The 22004-nt window shown below is 33.9% G+C and overlaps 1 protein-coding gene across 1 annotated transcript in view; it reads left to right on the top strand.

The window, feature by feature from the left end:
• The first annotated feature begins 11343 nt into the window (after positions 1–11343).
• The window catches only part of LOC119832608 (O-acyltransferase like protein-like), a 15216-nt gene continuing 4555 nt past the window's right edge, over positions 11344–22004 (top strand). The window contains exons 1-9 of the mRNA XM_038356293.1: positions 11344–11636; positions 12646–12782; positions 17877–17992; positions 18280–18488; positions 18765–18958; positions 19157–19320; positions 19636–19821; positions 20385–20561; positions 20812–20962. Coding sequence (XP_038212221.1) covers positions 11441–11636; positions 12646–12782; positions 17877–17992; positions 18280–18488; positions 18765–18958; positions 19157–19320; positions 19636–19821; positions 20385–20561; positions 20812–20962 — 1530 coding nt within the window. The 5' untranslated portion in view covers positions 11344–11440. The remainder of the gene's footprint in view (positions 11637–12645; positions 12783–17876; positions 17993–18279; positions 18489–18764; positions 18959–19156; positions 19321–19635; positions 19822–20384; positions 20562–20811; positions 20963–22004) is intronic.

The raw sequence follows: 22004 nt of genomic DNA, 5'->3' as shown, positions 1-22004 counted from the left end.
TGCAGAAGAAACAGTGTAGGTGATAGCACGCAGCCTTGTGGGACGCCAGCGTTCACATAAAGAGGTTCAGAGCAAGAATCGTCGACTGCGACCTTAATGCTTCTCTCTTTCAGGAAGCTGGCAACCCAATCGCATAACCTCTCAGGAAGTCCGAAGGATGGTAATTTCGACAGAAGTGCTTTGTGCCAAACCCGATCGAAGGCTTTCGCTACATCCAAACTTACAGCCAATGCCTCCCCCTTACTCTCAACCGCCTCCGCCCATCTGTGAGTAAGGTAGACTAAAAGATCACCAGTTGAACGGCCGCTACGGAAACCGTATTGCCGGTCGTTAATCAACTGATGCTCCTCTAGGTACCTCATGAGCTGGCAGTTAATAATGGATTCCATTATTTTGGAGAGTAAAGAATCTAATCTAAATTATTTCCTCGTTTTACATTATTGAGTTACTCCCCTCGCAGATTTTGTTGCATGCTCAGAGACACGTGACACGCCTCGCGCCTGAACATATAATTTAAACTTATTTTTTAACGGATACGAGAGAACCGATGTCATATTATGGGAACAAAATCATCAGGGTCGAGCATTATCTACTCGCAAAATTTGCTTAGAATGAACTTATTATAATAATAAACTAATTATATATGTAAATAAAAAAATGATTCGTTTATTCAAGGCGAGCTGCCGTGTGTCTGACACACAGACACACGACTTTACACATAAAAGTATACCGATAATTTGTTATAGCTGTAGTTTGAAAACTGAAACCGGTGTATAATAAAACATGTTATTAAAACTACTTACATTAAATTTGAACAAGATAATCTAATAACAAAATTACTTAATTAGATCACTGGCTTCCCACCCGATAATTCGCCTGCGTAGTAAAAGAAAACATAGTGGGATTTCCCGGATATGGTCTATGTCGGGACTCAAACTATACCTATATGTTACAAATTTCATAGAAATCGATTCAAAGATACGTTAAGAAGTTACAGACAGACAGATAAGCAAGCCTATCACATTAATAATGTTAGTAGGGATTAAAAATACAATTTACAAATAATATAATATTTAATAATATTAATAATACAAATACATATAATTGTAATAGATTTTATAAGAACCTAAATATATGTGTAATAATGATTTATGATTATTTTAATAAGGGCGTGATGTTCTACTAAGTGCAAGTATTTTCATGCTTATAGGGATATCTCTGTGATGGAGAAAGCGTAAACATGATGAATAAATATTATTGATTTTTTAAACAACATTTTTATATTTTAACTAGCTGTCCTAATAAATTTTCATGGTACATCCTCTGTTTTATCCCCTTGGGGATAGAATTCATCAAAATCCTTTAGCGGATTTCTTCGTCACTACATCTATATGCATGCCAAATTTCAGCCCGATTCGTTTAGTGGTTTGGGCTGTGCGTTGATAGATCACTATGTCAGTCAGTAAGTTAGTCAATCACCTCTGAGTTATATATAGATAGGTTAACCGTACAAAACTTAAAAGAAATAACGGGCCGGTTATATGCTCGCTCGTAAATTCTTCTGAACCCCACAGGCATCGCACACTCAGCGTGTTTCGTAGGATATGCTGTGTCTGTTACTACTGACCACTGACTCACCTGCGCCAAGCTGTGCCTGTACCGACTACGCTGGGCGTCTAACAACCTTTCACCTTCGAGCTCAGTTATTATGAATATTTGAAATTGTTTCAATAATAATCGAGATCTTGATGTTATTATAAGTACAATTTTTTTTTCTGATGGTAAGCGCTACCACCGTCCATGGACATTTGAAGAGGCGTAAGATCGTTTGCAGACCATACGCCTCTACAAATGGATTGCCTTCGAATTGGAAAGGGATTGAGAAAGGATTGAAGAGAGGAATAAAGGAAAGGAATGGGAAGGGAAATGAAAAGAATATGGGCCTCCGGCTCCCTCACTCACCAAACGAAACACAGCAGTTTGCTATGTCACGCCGGTCTTCTGTGGGGGTGTGGTACTTCCCCGGTGCGAGATGGCGCAATTCGTGTCAAAGCGTGCTCGACTACCACAATAAAAAGTACATGGATTATTGCAACTAACTATAAATAAGACAGCTCAAAAGGTTTAAAATTACTACTATAAAGCAAAGTCGCTACCCACGTCCGTCCCAATGTATCTATGTATGCTTGGATCTTTAAAACAACAACGAATTATGATGGGTTTTTTTAATAAATAGAGTGATTCAAGAGCAGGGTTACATGTATAATTAAAATAAATAAATAGTTGAGAAATTTTGAAAGAATAGAAAAAATTTGATCAGGAGGCAGGATCCTGCCTCGTGATCAATTTTTTTCTATTCTTTCAAAATTTCTCATTTATAAAGCATTTCAATGCTATAAAACTAAAAATTAAATAAATAGTTGTTAATATTCATTAATTATGTAAGATGTATGTTAGCATCTACACATCTATATAAGACGTAGAATACCTAATTCACTCATTAAATAATTTGCCATTTACAACTTTTATTATTAACTTTGTTACATGATGATATTTTTCTTAATAATTTAAATTTACCACCAGGACATAAAACTATTATATTTAATTATTTTGAGTCATTTTATGGAAACTTTACAGGGAAACAAGGCAAAAATTTGAATCACTCAAACTAAACATCGAAATTTCTAGATTACTCCAAAATTATCTCTAATCGATACCTTTTGATACAGATATCAAAGACTATTTATAGAAGCACTATTGACCTACAAATATTATATATGGCAAAACTGTAGGTTTGGATTCCGTGCAATTGAATAATATTTTTTATGTCATGGTCGGCAGTGGAGCTTATGGGTCGGTTGATGGTAAGCGTTACGACATTAGCAACATTTGCAGGGGCGTAATACCTTTGCAAATGGTTTGCCGTTCTAAAAGCTATGGAAAGGAAGAGGGAAGGAAACAAAGGGAAAGGGACGAAGGAGAACGAAGGAAAGGACTAGGAAGGGTAAGGAAATTAATATGGGCCTCCCGCTACCCCTCTCTCCGTACGAAACACAGTAGCATTTTGATATTTCAGTAGGTATGCGAACTGGCCTAATCCGTTAAATTATTTGGTACTATTCCTTGTTTTTGAATTAATTAACGAGAAATTTCAAAGAATTTACGCGATAAAAATTGACGCAAAAGGCTTTTTGGGAAAAAATTCAATTTAATAAGCTTATTTAACACATTAGCATAGACCGAAGGTGAGAGATTCAAGTTCATACTTATTATTACCTAAAATGGACTAGAGATTAGCTACGCCTGGGAAATATGAGTACTCGCATAATATTCATGGTTTTAACAACATTTGGAGCTTTGAAGGTTATGTTTTATGATTCATTTAGTAAATATTTTAAGAAAGAACACTTTTTTCCTGGTAATTATATGACATGTTTCTTAATCGTGAGGAAATAAATTTAAAAACTAATAACCAATTTACACTATATGTATATAATATACATAGATTAGCTAACTTGTGTCCAGTGGTTTCAGCTGTATTCATTTGAGTGGAAAAACTATTGCTTACGTAATTTGCGTGAAAAGTGATTTTTTCCCGGTTTTGCGACTTTTTTACGTTTTGTCTCTTATTGTTCGTAATGTGATGTTATAGTTTTCCTCGATAAATGGACTATCCAACTCAAAAATATTTTTTTATCCAGAACCAGCATTTACTCAGTTTAACCTATTCAACCAATAAAACTCTTCAGTATTATAACATCAGTATAGATTTATATGTTATATTATTATGAGTATAGAGTCTGAGTCATCAACCGTTATTATTCAAAATCATTAAGTTTCATAATATACATTTCTTCTAACATTGAATACAAAAAAAGTCTCTGTCTTTTTTATGAGAGAGGACATGCGATTACAGAGCGATGACGTGAAAATTAACTTAAGGAAGCCACGAGCTCAAAAGCTAAGTAATAATGCAAATAATATACAGCAAGGCCGCAGCAGCCATCTCGCTGCAGTCTTGTCACTCAAATAATAAATTACTTTCAAGTAATGACATTTAACGAAACACGTAGTTTGACTATCACAAAGATTTAATGCAATAAGTCATCGAATCTGGTGCGATGTTATTGTTAAAATAAAATAAATTAATTTGTTATAAACTAACACACACATACACACACAGTGAACTGTTCAAAGTGTCTGGATAAATAATATAATGAATGAATCGAGTTACAAATCCGTTAAGAAGACTGTAGTTTCTAAATGTAATGCGTAAAAATCTCCAGGATTTCCGGTATAATGAGGCACATTTCCACCATCATTACTATTAATTTCCCAGTAACTTTAAATACATACGTGAGGAAGTCGAGCACGCTTCGGCACGAATTGGGTCAGCTCGAACCGGGGAAGTACCACACCCCCACAGAAGACCGGCATGAAATAGCAGCATGCTACCGTACGGTGAGTGGGGGAGCCGGAGGTCCGTTTCTTTTCCTCACCCTTCCCAGTAAATTCCTTTTTCCTTTAGCCATTCATTTCCTTATCCCATTTATACATTGACTGACATTTTCAGCATCATTTACATAAATCATGTTATATAAATTATGTCAAAAGTGAAGTAATATTACATGTTAATATTGTATAAATGAATTATTGTCATTTTATTAGATTAACATAATGTTCATTTTAATATTAATAATTTTACATAGATGAAAAGTTTCAGACAAATGCCAAGGTTCTTCTCTGCATAAAGCATGATGTAAGCATGATAAAGCGAGTTGCTGTAACAATATTTTGATGGATCGAGAGCTTTAACTAACATCAAATAAAGGAGGTTGTCTCTGCTAATGATAATTAGGCTTAAATTTTTTGTTGTTTTTCACATAGCCTTTTACTTTTGTTTCTTTTTCGTGTCAGTACTAAAACTTTACTTTACTTACTTTACTTTGTACTTTTAGTTGTTTAAAAACTATTACTCTCCCTCCCCCCTCCCACCCAAACACACATCAACGAAATAACTAAAATCTGTGAACTCCCGTGGGCGAGACTATGATGATGATGATGATAACATTAACAGGAAAATTTTGCGGTAAACACAATTTTATAAATAAAATACCTCAATCCAGTACTTATTTCAGTTGTAAAAATACTGAGTAAATGTTTTTTTCTGTTTATTGACGGGTTTTAACGATTATATATTTTACATAATCCATGCTAAATAAATAACAAACTAGCTGTAACCCGCGGTTGAAACCGCGTAAGTCCGTATCCCGTAGGAATATCGGTATAAAAAGTGCCTATGTGTTATTTCAGTTGTCCAGCTATCTACGAAGCAAAATAGTATTATTATTCACCAATAGATGTCAAAAAAAAAACACGAATATGACATTTTCTAAAAAAGATTCCTAGCTAGATCGATTTATCGCCCCCGAAACCCCCTATATACTAAATTTCATGAAAATCGTTTTAGCCGATTCCGAGATTCCAATTATATATATATATACAAGAATTGCTCGTTTAAAGGTATAAGATAAGATTGCTAACTTGTTTTTTAATCACGTTATTTGTGTTGGAAATGTTATAGATCTTCAACAATAATCTATTTAACCATTTAACGATACTATTATCCAGAAAAAAGGGTCGATTTATGCGAATTTTCTTCTCTTTGTAAACATATGATTCAACGTCAATGGTTATATCATTTGCTTACGTCTATATGGAACACTTTTATTTAGAGAATTAAATGATTCAATGGTCAGGCCTCATGCTGCATAAAGCACAAGATAATGATAAATATTCTTGTGCTAGCAGCGCCGCATAGATGTACCTTTCAAGAAGTGATTAATAATGGAAAAATTAATTCGATGTATGTATTTTAACAAATTTTTGAAAAATTATCATAATATCTATAATCTAGACATACTTTGGTAAGTATTTTTCACAGGAAACGATTGATATATTAATGCGAAATGTTACATGTATAGGCATATATTACTTATAGAATAGGCAATCTCAACATAATAAAATTATGTGATTACACAATACATTTAATAGTACGTTCTTACTTTATACTTTTTAAAGTATGTTCCGATTCTCTCTTCACTTCGTACCACGCACAATCACCGACTGCTATAATATGGTTATATAGAAGAGACTTCATCTTAAAAAGTCGCTAACACATCTTTAGAGGCTCCTGTAGATGCTTAAGGGCGGTGGATTTGCCTACCACCAGTTCACTTGCCCGCTAGTACTAACAAATAAAAAAACACCTCAAGCGATCCACATGCCCAGTTGCCCACTCTCACATGAAAAAAGGTGAGGAATAAGCTTGATCTAGCCAAAGTAGAGCATTACCTCATTTTCCGCACACAGGCAGCGACGCGCCATATATTTTGCAATAAGATTAGCGCCTAGACCTTTTTTGATAGCAAAGTATATGTTTTTACATAAACCTGTTTTATGGTAGGATTAAGCATTAAGCCAAAATTATGTATAAGTTTATTTTTTATAACATATTCTATTATTATTTCATCGACTCGGAGTAAAAAGAACACATTTTAAGTTTTCGGCTGGTAGGAGCTATCATTAAATTGATAGTATTAAATTAGCTTCCGCCCGCAGCTTTGCCTGCGTGTAAATAGGATATTTACAAATGATTTATTGACTGCCCTGTTTTATCCCAGGGGAGCATTTAATCGGGATAGAAAGTATTGTATCACCGAAGTCAGCTCATACCCTGTCTGTATATCAAATGAGCATCATGGTATTCTGTACGGAATCGGTCAATGCGCGTGAGTATCGCATGAAAATTTGCTCGCTTCATGCGAATTAATTTAGATTTACCATAATTTTCACACGTCCATTCATGATAAAATTCTAAACTCTTTATCTTAAAACAGTGTAGATCGAAGCAATATTGCCGAAAATTCACAAACAAAGTTACAAACTTTATCACTTTATAATCTTCTTCTCATATATAAAATTCAATATCTGTTCGTTAGTCTCGCAAAAACTCGAGAGAAACGTGGCCGATTTTGATAATTTTGGTTTTGATGCGTTCCTAATGTCCAGGGAAGGGTTAAAAGGTAAAAAATATGGATAAATGTTTCAAAAAAGGTCTATTCCGTTTCGAAGTTTACCGGGTCACCTAGTATATAATATGAGTATATTAGTTTATATATTAATGCAAATAGTATACTATTTATTATCTAGTTAGCTCAGCGTGAATGTTAAGGAAAAATATCAGATTTATCTAGGTAGGTAGCTATATATTAAACATCTCAAAATAGATTTCGCAATATTATTAGAATTAATGATATTTATTACAATCTGACCGTGACTATAAGAATGTGACACGGCTGCCTCAAATGTCACGTAGAGAGACGCTGTCTGTGCATAATCACCGAAAACAGAAGCTATCATCTTATCTTTCTATCTTATTTTATCATTTTGCGCACACTTGATTACCCAACTCTTCATTTCTTGAAAAATAGTTTGATTATTTCACATTTTGTATTCACTTATATATTTTTCTATTTTCTAAAACTATGACTTCAAAAGGTCAAAATATTTTTTTATGATTATAATTTGACAATTTCATAAACAGCCATGATGGTACCTTCCCAATTGTTTTTTTTTTTAGTGTCATAGCGGGCAACTGTTCTGGTGGTTCGCCTGATGGTAAACAATCACCACCGCCCACGAACATTCGCAGAGGCTCAGGCATCTGAGAATGCGCTGATAAGGAAATGATTGATGACTGGAAAGAAGGAATGGACTGGGAAGGGCTAGGAGAAGGATATAGGCCTCCGGCTCCCCCACTCACCGTACTAAACACAATAACAAGCTATTATTTCACGCCGGTTTTCTGTGGGGGTGTGGTACTATAACTAACTGCTCATAAATTTTATAAGTTTTGTTTTTGCCTTCCATTAGGTAATACTGCTCACACAAAGACATCTTAGTAAAGTTATATCTCATAAATGTATGATAATAAAATGTTGAACCAGGAACCTAGTGGAGGCGCCAGTTATGGTAAACATAAAATATAATTTCTAGCCTATCACAGGTTACTGAATCCATGCTACAGCACCTATGTTTTTAAAATTAAAACCGGCATTTCATTTGCAGAACAAAGTAATTGTTATTATTTTGTCGACCGAGTGGTACAAAATAAAAGTAGATGTTTTATAATATACAATATCTAGGAATAAGCATAAATAACTCATTATAAATAAAAGAAAACAATCGATAATACACGTATTGTCATCCGTTTATGGAGCAGTAAAGAATGCACGCTGCTCGAAGCAACTCAAAGATAGTTTAAATCTATATTATTTAAATATAATGTACAACAAACAGTATCAACAAAACCTTCACCTTTTTCGTATTAACATATCCATTTCACACATCTAGCTACAAATTGATTTTTCCAATTAATCTAAAAATTGGTCTAGATAACAACTAAAAATAAAGATGAATGCGTAAACTTGATATCAAATATGGTAAACATTCATTGTATAACGTGTATTATAAATAAAATGTTTGTTATTTATTAAATTCACAATTGATTTCATTGATTAAATATTTCAGTTAAAGTTAAAATTATTTATTTATTTATTAAGTTACAATATTTCGGCGCGAATTCGGCCAGCTCGCATCGCAACCAGAAGATCTGCTTGAAATAGTAGCATACTACTAAGATACTGGATGCCCGTATTCTTTGACTTACCCTTCCAAGTCCATTCCTTTATTCCCGTCGTATTTCCTTTCCTTATCCTTTATCCCTTAAAAGAGGGCAACGCATTTGCAGCAACTTTGCAGAAGTTCGTGGGCGATGGTAATCGTTTACCATCAGGCGCACCACCAGCTCAGTTGCCCGCTATGACAAAAATATACATAAATGACTTTGAAGATGTTATTGTTTAAAATAATTAAATAAAAAATTTTTACACAAAAGAAACAAACAAAATTACTGTGTAAAAATTGCTTTCTTGTATTGTGTTCTTCTACAATATCACTTCGACATCATCAATTAGATAAAATAAAAAATACTCATTATACAACTATCTCTTAACTATCTGAAGCCCGTAATAATAATTCATCCGTCTTCACCTATTTTTTTTATAATTTAACCGACATAAAGTACAGGGAAAACTCTGTTTCTTCCAAAATCTTGCGAACCAAGTCAGGCATTTAGCGCCAGCTTTCTGCCCGTGCAACTATTTATGAGTGAACTTATTTATATTCAGGGACCTCGACCAGGTTACAAACCTGTCCGTTCGGTAAGCTGGAACACCGGTGTCGGAAAGCTGGAACTGCTTTGCCAGTGCTAGGTGCGGTTCCAGTCGAACAAAACAGGGTCAGACTGAATGAGATGATGCTGCACAACGCTCCAGTGAGTGGGAACTGGGTGTGCAGTGAGGTTGGAGAGTATCCATTTTGGATAGAAAATTAAATGTAATGTAATTACATTAATTGACCGCATTTCAAAATTTGAAGCTACTTGTTTTTACCCATCTGCGACAGAAGGAGGGTTTTTCAAGTGTATTAAGAGAGCCTTAACTTTATGTGAGCGGTGTCGGTAGATTACTCTTAACACTACACTAACACTGGGTACATAAAAATAAAAATTATTGAACAAAGATTTTAAATTTTGAGCGCCAAAAATAATTAATGTAATTGCTGACGTAACTGTAAATGTCCTACTATTAGCGATAGATGTCAGAAATTTTTTGAACCTGGCCAAATTTGGCATATACCTTATTTATTCTACCGTATGTTAGAAGTCATTAAATCATTTTATTTTTGATGTATAATATGCCTTTACGAAATAAAGAAATGGATTTCTTTCATGGTCTTATGAAAAATAAAATATCATGTTCAATTGTATGAATAAACTTTTTTTAATAAAAAACCAATTACTGTCTTCAAAAAGTAAAATAATGACACAAAATAACTTGTTTAGGTAGGAAGTCATTATCAATACAATAACCAAACAAGGTAGTGTAGAGTTTTAAGAGTCAATAAAAAACTGAACAGACGTACGATATTCGATAGATCCTCTCAATTTATATGGTTTTCTTGCGTCTCTTCTTCTTACTCTAGATTATTTGCCGCCGCTTAAAAATGCATGAAATATTATGCAGAATATTAATGAAATTTGAAATTATTTGTTTGTAATAATTTTAGTGACACGAATTTCCAAACAGCTTTGTACTTACAAGGTGAAACACAGAGTTTAGAGTTCACTATCATAAATTGTAGCAGCGTATTTTGTTTGAATTAAAAATTTTGAAAATTTATATATCATCACCTACACAATGACTCAGTTTGTTGTATTGAAAAATAGTGGTTTGCCCCGGATTTGCCCGTGAAAAATAATAATAAAATATAGTAGAATTGAACAAAGCATAGAAAAATATTCTAATGCTAGGAAGATTTTAATATCGATAGAGTAATTTTTTACTTACATCGTAAAAAAATCAGGTCTTTCGTCTTTTTTGTTATATGAAGTCTTTAATACTAGTTGACAGCAGTGACTTTTTCCGTTTTTTATAATTTTCCATCAACCATAAACATCTCTGTGTATGTTTACTAAGTAAAATTGTTTTTGGGTAAAGTTATGATAATTATTATATAAGTCTTAAAAAATATAGCAAATAACGAATTATTTCAATATTATCATGAGGCGGAATTCAAACCAATAATTCTTTTTTTTTTATTCATATTATACAGCTCATCTAATGATGAACTGATTTCGATTGAAACACAGTAAAAAAACAAGCATAAGCCTCAATAACTACGGTAAGTTATAGCCATTTTATGTTTAATGTAAGATATTCTAAAATTAAGGTCATTGCTTTAAAACATAAAAATTATCATTCATATTTACATACATAACATAAAAATTATCATTCAATTTTACGAATGATAATTTTTTCTAATGTTTTATCTCTATTATTTATTTCATAGATTTAGCTATTCACTCAAACGTTTTGGTCAAAAAGAGATAAAAGTAAATTTTCATAAAATTGAATGATAATTTTTTCTAATGTTTTATCTCTATTATTTATTTCATAGATTTAGCTATTCACTCAAACGTTTTGGTCAAAAAGAGATAAAAGTTCATTTAAAAAATACACAATAGTATGTCCTTCAGTTTAATAAGTATCACAAGTCATCTGCGTTTTTTTAATATAATTGTTTATAGAAACAAAATATAAACAAGTGAAACTTCTCCCAAGGCTCTCCATTCATATATAGGGCGCAATGATCACAGGTCCACTCCGAGACCTGCGGACGGAGCGACAACGTCATTTCGCTGCCGGTACAAATTACAAAACATTAAATAGCATGGATCCGACACGAGAATAGCGGAAGGGTTAGAAATTATACAAAAATCAGATTTTTCTCGGACAAATTAGGAAACAATCGTAAAATGCACGTTTATAAGTTAACTGGGGTGCAATATGCATGTATTTGTGTGTCAGTTAGTGTATCGCTAGGCATGGCTGCGCACGCGCGCGTCGCCGTGGTGGCCGCCCTCGCCCTGCTGGCCCGCATCGCAGCGACCGACACCACCGGCCCCTGCTCGCTGTATAACTCCTCGGATAATGTGATACATGAATTAACTGGTGAGTAACAGTTATGTCATATAAAGGACCAGGACTCAAAGGGTTCAGGGAGACTGATTTAATTAAAACTGAGATTTAATAACGGATATTCATAAATTAAAGTACAATTGTTATTGAATTATTTGTCTTTTCATCCGAGAAATTGAAAATGATTAAGGTTATCCTTAAATTAACAGTTATCAGCCATATGAACCAATTGATCGTTATTCAAAATGTGCTGTAAGAAAATAAACTATTTTCCTTTCGCTCAGCGTAAAAAAATGTGTAAAATCAGTCCTTTTCAACTGATGTCAGATAATGTCATATGTTAGATTTAATACATTACTTTTTAAACAAAAATTTAACCGACTTCAACATCGCAGAAGAGCACTCAAACGTTTTTGGCTTGGTTGGCATGGACTTCAAATAGGCTTAAGATAGCTGTAGTGCATATAATAATAAAATTTAAATATTTTAGCCTTTAGAGTTTTGATTTGTGGTTTTTAAGTTGTTTTTAATAAATTGATTTAACCCTTTTTGGCGCAAATAAATTTTTATAAATGAAATGCATGTGGAAAAAATCTGGTCGGTCCTTTTTATCGATGAATACATTCCTCGCCGTTTGCCAACCCTGGGTGCATCACCCATGTCATGGAATTTAGAACAGACTATGTTTTGGTTAAATTTATAACAAAATGTTGTGTCTCACTATGTTCACTCTCTTCAGACACATTATGTTGGTTAACACACACAACAAAGAATAATTAAAAAATACTATTATTAAAAAAAATTCATATCTGTGCTGTTTACCGTTGAAGACTTCCACATCAAACTCCAGACTGTATCATCAAATCAGCTCAACAATACTACGTCATTCCTTATATTGCTAGCTAAGTTATCTTCGTTTTCTTTGAAATTTCATGACCAGATCCTCACAATATAACACAACAATCTCGTGCTTAAAAATCTAAACTCTAATTCAGATACAATTAGAACCATTGTCCCATCTCATCTCAGCATTATCCTGCAGACGCAGAATACTACGCGATGCCCAAGCTGTTCGATCTGGACGACTACGAGTCCTGTCTGAGCAGGCGAGAGGTGTACTGCATGGGCAGCTTCGAGCTCTCCGCTCCACCGGATAACCAGCTGTTCCAAGTCATGACGGTAAGTCATTTCATACTATGTCCATACAACTTTATAAAATCTAGGGAGAGCCTAATTTAATAGAACTTGAGAGAATCTATAAATAAGTAGGAATCGTTGTAAAAAAAAGAGCGTGGTGAGCATTTTTCAATCTATGCAGCTTTAAAAACATTTAGACATTTATGAATAGACAGTGAATTAATAGGCATTTCCGCGGCTTCTTTAATTAGACAAAAACGTTTTGAAATGTCAGCCCTTCAAATTGTCAACTTGCGTTATCATTATATCACAGTATTAGTTATATTGTAAGGCATAAGTCTGAATTGAAGACACATGCGATAACGCTTGTATACTTATTATACCAACTTCATTTGTAACCAACGTCTTCCAGGAAGATTAATTTCCTTTCTTTATTGAAACTTTGAGTGGTGTTAAATGTAGTTAATATAACCTAGCCCTCAGATAGCTCAGATGTTATAGCCTAGTTGAGCTATTATTTTCGCAATATAGCTGCAAATCAAAATCAATTAGCTGGCCAAACTACAACCAGACATGTACATGACTTCACAAATGGCATGGTGTTTTGTAACTATTATGTGTTTGTCAAATCAAGTCTAAGACAACACTAGCTCTTTTTAGCGAAAGGGATAGGGCGCTAGGGACGTGGGGGGAGGTCAATAACTCGTATTATGAAACTAAGACAGCGCCGGCTTCTATTTGTTTGTATTTTGTGGACATCATGTTTTATTTATGTACGTAATAGGTATATTACTTCACTTATCCACGGTGATCGTATCATAACTGGCCAGTCTCCATTTTCCTAATAAATTGAATAACCATATAATAACTACACGCTTTTTGTTTACTGTGCTATGCGTTACCAAGAATTTGGTAAAGAAGTTGATATTTGGTAAAACAAACTTTAACAAAAACAATATTTTCTCATACTTATGCCACGATGATCAAGGATGAGGAATTTTAATTCAAGAAAATGGATGATAAAATGGGTCCCGAGATACCTACATGTCAGTTTTGGTCTACACTGACGTTCTACTAATAAGAAACCTTCTTAATGATGATACAATTTTTGGAATATTAATAGTTAAGTACGTAATGTGTAATAAAAGCAAAGAGGTGCAAAACAACATACAACATGAACTAAATACACAATCAGAATGCACTTATTTAATTTTTTTCTCCTTTCAAATAATCAATAGACCGTATATACCAAAGCTCTCGAGAAGCGATGTCGAAATAACAAAAGTGCATTTAAATGTATCTAAACCTAGCCAATCTAGGCAATCCAGCGGAGAGTAACGTAACGATTGCGTCACGCCGCACGCGGCTCGCTCGACGGCGCATGCGCTTCCCGGAAAACTCGGAGATTTAACCTAAATGTGTACAGAAAGTCTAAATCTATATCTAATTTTTTAGATATATAAGTAACATTCATGTTTGTAGTTTTCTTGATAATTTAATCTAACTCTATACTAAATGAAATGAAATGTACCCACTAAAATATTATGAATGATATGAGAAATAACACTTGATTACACAGTATAATTTGCAATACTATAAGCTTAATTTAACACACAAATGCTTAAACAATTTATACGAGTATGTATTTTTTAAAGTTTAGAGTAAAACCACAGATAACATAATACTGTACGTAAACTCAAGTTATACACAAGATAGAACACTTTTAACAGGGAATAGAGAAAAAAGTCTAAATAAGTTATAAAATATACTAACTTTCCGGCCGCGGCTTCCCCGCGTTTTTAGAGGATAAAAAAAATTAACTATTAATGTCCATTGAGAAACTAACAAACTCATATTGTGAATACTTTTAATCTAAACGTGTCAACCTATTAGAATATATTTGTATACAAAAACACTATATGATAGGTGAAAGTTAAAATAATAATTTTCAATTTAAACCAGTTCTGTGAGAGCGCACGCTTAATGAAAAACATTATATTTTATAAAATAAAAAAAGAAAAGCGATTATTCACACCATAACAATATATTACTCATATTATTTGTCTTAACTAGATTATTGAAATAATTACTAATACATAATATTATTTAAAATAAATAAAAAAACTTATCTGTTTTTGTTTTTATTGTTGTAGATATGTTATTATTTAACCCACAGATCCTTATCTAATGCGTGTTTTAATTGTATTTTTATGGAAATCTGTGTCATTATAATTATTAAAAACAACCAAAAAAATTTATGAAGCAAATTTATTTTTTCTGGAGTGTGGAGATCTTGCGTAGATATCCCTGGGGGACAGGAGCCGTTCAGTGTAGGGGCCATGAGAGCTTGTTAGTATTCGCAATGAACCAGGTGATAATCTATTTCTTACGTTAAATTATATCTGAAACCTTTGTCGTTGATTTTACTGAATGTAAAAGAATTACTTTTGATTGGTGTATTTGTATATATACGAATTTAAATATTTGATTTATCTACATACATACAGGCAATAAATTGTTGCTATTTGAAACTCCTTCTTTTGAAACTTCAAACACATAAAACAATAAATAAGTAAATAATTGCTCCACGATTTGCGTATTTGTATTTTTATATCTGTATTTTATGATCCATCACATATAATGATCTGTTACCACCACATTATGCTTTATTTAATTAAACCAAATAATTAATTATAAAAAAATCACATTTAAAGTACCTTAATTAATTAAACACAAAAACGATTTCGTAAATAAGCAGTATCTTCCAGAAACGCTTTGTGATGTGAAATGTTTTGATTTAACTAATATAAGGTATTCAATATTCATTATAAGTAGCTCTTGCCCGCGGCTTCGCACACGTTCAATTCGGAGTAGTTTAATAGATGTTATTATAGATATAAATTAAATCACTCTATCTCTTTAAAAAAAGCTCATCAAAGTCCGTTGTGTAGCTAAGCATACATACGTAGAGACAGACGCGGAGAGCGGGTTTGCTTTATACTTTTTGTAGTAATAATAGTCTAAGCATTTCGATATCTTTCCATATGTATTATTAGCTGTTGCCCGCAGTTTCGCCCGCGCAGTCCTAATAATTTTTCATGGTACAAGCTTTCATGTCCTATTTTATCCCCTTGGGGTTATAATTTATCAAAATCCTTTCTTAGCGGATGCCTCCTTCTCGTGCAGTGGTTTGGGCTATGCGTTGATAGATCACTGTGTATGTCAGTCATCTTTGAGTTATATATATTTAGATTAGCCCCAACCATAAGGGGCATATTATCTGGCTCACTCGATTACTTGATCCAACCTATACTTCTCTATTGTTACGTCACTACTGTTTACAGAAGCAAGGTAAATAGTAGGACCAACTGGTTAAAATGTGAAAGAGGAAAGTGGTTCATTTCGTCAGCCTTCAGAATGCAGGCCGTTCCGCCACGGCGACGCGACCGGAGGGTTGCCGCAACTACTGACTAGCGCTATTGAGGAAACTACAGTTTATGATTGTCGTTTAAGCTAGGTATTTTTAGGAAAACTTTAGAAAACAGGCGTCGTGGCATTCGAATTTAAAGTATTTATAGTTGAAAAGGAGAGGCAAGTAGTATGTATTTTTTGAACAAAGTAGATTACTGACAAAAAACATAAAACATAAATAAATTTTAGAGGCTGAGATTTATTGCGATGAAGGATATAAGATATAGGATGTACGTTATACCTTTATTCTATTGGTATTGCCAACCCTAATAAGAGGACACTGAGCGCACATGCGTGTAATTGAGCGCATGCGCGTAACCTGTCCGCTAGCTATTAGTCGCTAATAGCTAATATTGCACTATCTAGTCACAACATAACGTTAATCAGCCTTTTGCCCTGACATTTAAAGCAACCAATGCAGTATTTTAAGAGATTATATGGAAACATTTTTTTCAGACTCGGGGATTTTCAATTTATGTCTTTATTTTGTAATTTATTTACGCAGGAACTCAATTAAAGTTATACTCGTATTAAAAAAACATTTGTATAGCTTTAATATACTTTGTAAAGCTATAAAAAACAGTGAAGTTTTAGTCTTATAACACACAAGTACCGTAGTGACTTAGTAGTAAGTACTAGACTTGTACGAGCACTTGGGTATAACTCTACCGATCAAACTCCAATCAATTTGTAGGACATTTTAACATAAATAAATAGCTATATGATCGAAACCTTATTAACATGTACTACTAAACAAAACATACCATAATTGGAGCATCCTACATCCTTGACAGAACCTCAACATTGTTTTGGTTTCAAAGTAAACTTCTGATTTCTGTTTAAACACACGCAATACTCATCTTAATTGTTCTACGAATTGATTGGAAATCAATCTCCAATAATTCTGCACATTAACTTTTAAGTTATGCGAGGCTCTTTTATCTTTTTGTTCAAATAAAAATGCAAACATTTCTTTGTGTAATTAAGTTTGAGAAATGTGCTCATAGGAAGAAATGATGAAAGATGAAGATGGTTTTCTTATTTATTTCCTCATGTACCGGTGTATATGTAATTAGTTATTACTTACCGGTATATATTGTGTGATCTTACATAATGAGGTTTACGGACACGACTACACGCAACTACAGGTATTCAAGCCAAACTAAGATGTCAGCAATTTGAAATTGACAAACACCGCAGTATATACTTTTTCTTAATGATTGAGCAGCAAACGGTGAATCTGTTTCTTTTTGGTAGATTCGATGTGTAATACAGTGCGTAATATTATTAAATAGTTAGATTCTTCTAAAATTTTGATTTCAAGTGTATGACCCGACAGTTTTGTCGCAAATTTTGCAGCTCTTTTATGGTTATTGTTTAATTATAGAACCGATATGTTCCTATGAAATTACCTTGTCACTCCAAGTGTTAGTTCATTTGACAACAAATCCAATGTTATATTTTATTCCACTAACAAACTAGAGAAATTACTCGTAGCGTTAGGGATCTGTTTTTGAAAAGAGGACAAATACGAAATAACTACACGTTTGTATGTTTCGTGTGCCCGATTATAAAAATCTGAAATAATTACTATCACCAAACTTCCTGTATAGTGAGTTTTATACATTCCAATATTCTGTATGTTCTAAAGAAACTGTCTTCCAGGGCTGGTCCAACAAGTGGGTGGACAACTACAACCACACGCTACTACACCGCGGCGTGTGCGTATCGCAGCGCTGTCCACACCTGGCCAATAAACACAATGCTCATTTGGATACCTGGTTAGTTTTCATTGATTATTGACAGGTAGTGGTGTTTCTTATTGTATATAAACATGTTAAAAACACAAGGTTTCTTAAAATAAGTTATATCATTTCAACTTTTTTTATTGTGTATATCAGTTTTTATTTTAGATATAAAATTACTTATACAAAAATTATAAGTAGGTTTAATAGTAGCAATCGTGGATTATACCCTGAATTACAAAATAAATTTCTTATCATTACTTCCACCCGGTTTTTTGATATAAATTGAATTATATTAGACTATTTATTTTATAACAAAATAGGTTCGAATCATGTGTAAACGAGAGCACCACATGGGACTACAACATAACTGCGCAGCTGTACCACTTGGACTACTGCCAGCGGGGCCCCCCACGGGAGGCCCCGCTGTCCGCCAATCAGAGAGCATTTGCTGCCGTGTTCAGCGCAGTCCTGGCGATAGCCGCTATAAGCACTACCTTGGATTTGACACTAACTGACCACACAAAAAAAGGTATTGAATGTTTAATAGAACAGAAATTTCAAACTTGTTCGTTTTTGAAACAATTCCGACTGCTCGGCCACTAACAAATCCAAATAATATACATTTGAATATATTTATTTTATTTTTGAAGTCGGGTAAAATATTGAAATTAGAAAATCCAATTTGTTTATATTATTAAAGATTAAGCTTAATTTCGACTCGTAAAAACGATTACAGAGGAATATGGCACAGAAGAATCCAAGAATTGATAGTTTATCGTTTAGCTAAATTAATTAATAAACGCAGATTATGGCTGGGCACTCTCTTGGTCGGTCCGTCGCTCGTGGCGTGACCTCATCGCGCCGATCCCCTCCAGCTCATCAGCTGACCTTCGATGCTTCAACGGCCTTCGCGTCTTCTGCATGATGTCCATCCTACTGGAGCACGTCGCTTGGCTCTCCATCCAAACATATACCTCTAATACAAGGTATTTGGAACAGGTAAAGTGACCAATTGCGTATAGATATGTTCCTATGAAATTACCTTACTTTTGCCGCAATATGTATTTTTTTATTCCATCCTTTTGTTTTTTTAAATGACTTTTTAAACGGAAATTATGTGTGCGGGGTTTTCCAACCATTTCAGTTAATATACTAACATAAGTACATAATTTGGACTACTATATCATTTTCCTACAGTCTCGCAGTTCACCTGACACCCTGCTGATGACCAACGGCACGCTGGTGGTACAGAACTTCTTCGTGATGTCGTCGTTCCTGCTCGCACAGAAACTGTTGCGGCAGCGTGAAAAAGTATCCATGGTGAAGACCTTCTTCAGCACCATGATTAATAGGATTGTTAGGTTAGTGGCTATGATTAATAAGTACCTAGGTACATAATACACAAATCAATATAAACACGATAGAATACAAATCTTTAGAACAACTAAATTTTAGTTTTTTAGTAGTTGTAGTGTTTTAGTTACTAAAACAATAATACTAATTGTGAAAATATATTAATGGGTAAATATTACCTATGTTATTTGGATTATTTTATAATATAAAACCATCATAACTGTACTAACCTGATCAATCATTCACAATATTATAAAGAACAAAGCTATTACATTAATTCCACAATCATGCTTATCTGAGTAAACGGAAAAAGTATTGTCTAGGATCAGTCCCAGCTACTTCCTCGTGATGTGGTTCGTGACGACCTGGTGGGAACGGCTGGGCGTGGGGCCGCTGTGGGCGACCTCCGTGGTAGGCGAGGCGGAAGTTTGTCGCCGCAAGTTTTGGACGCATGTACTCTACGTGAACAATGTTGTCCATCCGGAAGATAAATGCATGATACAAACGTGGTAATTAATATCATTCATCCTTATCCAATACAATTATCGTTTCATTGTAAATAATCAAAATACAACCGGGAGCGAGAAACTTATAATTTTGTTTAGAATTCATGAAAAACCTTGCCCAAATTGTAAATACAATATTTTTGTGAAATACAATGATAATTTAATTCCGTAAATGATTGAGACGTGCTCCAGTTGTTGTAGAATTACGTATAATCGTGTCAAAGAAAACTCGTAGCTTAAACGCGTAGTCACTTATTTATTAATCCGTAATCTGGTTCTATTTTACAAACTGAAATTATTGTCTGTGCAATCGATCTACAATTAACTTTTCATATCTGAATTATTCATGCAAACTTTTTACAAGTATTTATGGATAGACAATTTTTTAAACTTCCACCAATCAAGGTAAATTCTACCGAAAAGAATGATCAAGAAACTCGATTACTCTTTTTTGTTTTTCTGTCCGGATGCAATTAAACAGAATTTAAATTCAGTGACTAGCTAATAGCAAATAACTAGTCCAAACAAGTCCAATGTCCTGATGGTTAGAAATCCTCAATGTTAAGGTACCTCGCAGCAGACATGCAGCTGTACATAGCTGGGCTGCTGCTGACCCTGCTGCTCCGCGGGCGCCGCATCGCCACGTTGCTGCTGGCAGCTCTGTTCCTCATCTTCACCGCCATGAACTTCGCAATGTCGTTCACGTGGCGGCTCGTGCCTAACTTCGTGCTGCATCGGCCAGAGTATGAATTGTTTTGATATTTGTAATTGCATGTTGTTTCATTTATCTATTATTTACAGGAAATGGTTCAAAATAAACTGTTGCATCGTTGCGTTATTCTGTTTCAATAATGTTTAATTACATTTATAGGTTTGTAAGAATTCATCTTAGAAGGATATCCATAAAATTTGAGGCGTAAATTCGGTTCACCAATGTACTTCAATTTGGTTACGCTAAATTCTTGAAGCCTCAAGTTACCATTCGTTGCTCAGGGCAATCCGTTCGGGATACGCAGGGGAAAATGCCTTCGACATGATCTATCAATCTCCGGTGGGCAACGCGCCCGCCGTGCTCGCCGGCCTCTTGCTGGCGCACCTGCACTACCAGCTGAGGGACAGTGGAGTGCGCATCACCGAATATAAGGTTAGTAGGCTTACTTACCTCCTTTTAAGTGTATGACGAGTGTTCTTGTATGTAAAGAGATATTATTCAAACGAATATAAGGCTCAACAAATCTGTTATTTCGGTTGATCGCACCTATGTCTGTATTTTCTGTCTGTAGTCTAAACGGTATTTTTATATCACAGTCGATAAAGGAGCTAGTAAGTAACCTGATGGTAAGTGCTACCGCAGCCCATGCAAGGGCGTAATGTCATTTGCAGTGGTTCAAATAAAACAAAAAATTTTGTTTTGCAGAATCCATTTATAGATGTAGGCTATAAGTTATTTATATAACATCACATTCTGATCAATGGATGTGAAACAGCAATGAAAAATGTTGCAAGGCGTTTACTTGCTACATTATAAATAGATACTTAAATAAATAAAATCTAGATGTCTCATGTCACACTTTCATTATATGGCTCTTTATGTTTAATTAAATTTTATATAACATGGAGGTATATACCATATACTATTATTACAATTTTCCGCTTTTATATAACGATAGGCAATTGCATGTAATAAAGGATTTATTTGTTACCAAATAATAGTGTTGCACCGTGGACATTGCATCAGAGTTGCGAAACCAAATGCCACAAGCTTGCAATTTGCTGTATAATTTAATAGTTATTACTGTTGTACTAAATACTGGATGCATTACAAGGTATTCGCTTTATTATTGCCTACAGCTTACTGATACGAACTAAGCTATATTAGGAATGCCTTAGATACCATTTTTGAGTTTGAGTTTACATATATCGTTCTTGTATCCATTACTTTCTCGGTATATTACCGAGGCTCCGTGGAACATACTCAATTTTAAAAGACGTATTCATATAATTTCCTTTTTATAACTTATACGATTTCAAATTTTATGCAGTCTGTATAAAACTTAAAACAATTTGTGCATGCACTACAAGTAATTTTTATCTGGAAAATACAGTTCTATAGTTTGGTTTGTTAGACTCAGAAGGTTTTAGTCCAATAACACACTTTATTAATTAGACAAAGAACATTTATTATT

The sequence above is a fragment of the Zerene cesonia genome, chromosome 2 (assembly GCF_012273895.1).
Source record: "Zerene cesonia ecotype Mississippi chromosome 2, Zerene_cesonia_1.1, whole genome shotgun sequence".
Classification (NCBI taxonomy): Eukaryota; Metazoa; Arthropoda; class Insecta; order Lepidoptera; family Pieridae; genus Zerene; species Zerene cesonia.
Note: the sequence above shows the minus strand (reverse complement) of the source record. Positions and strands in the feature narration are given on the sequence as shown.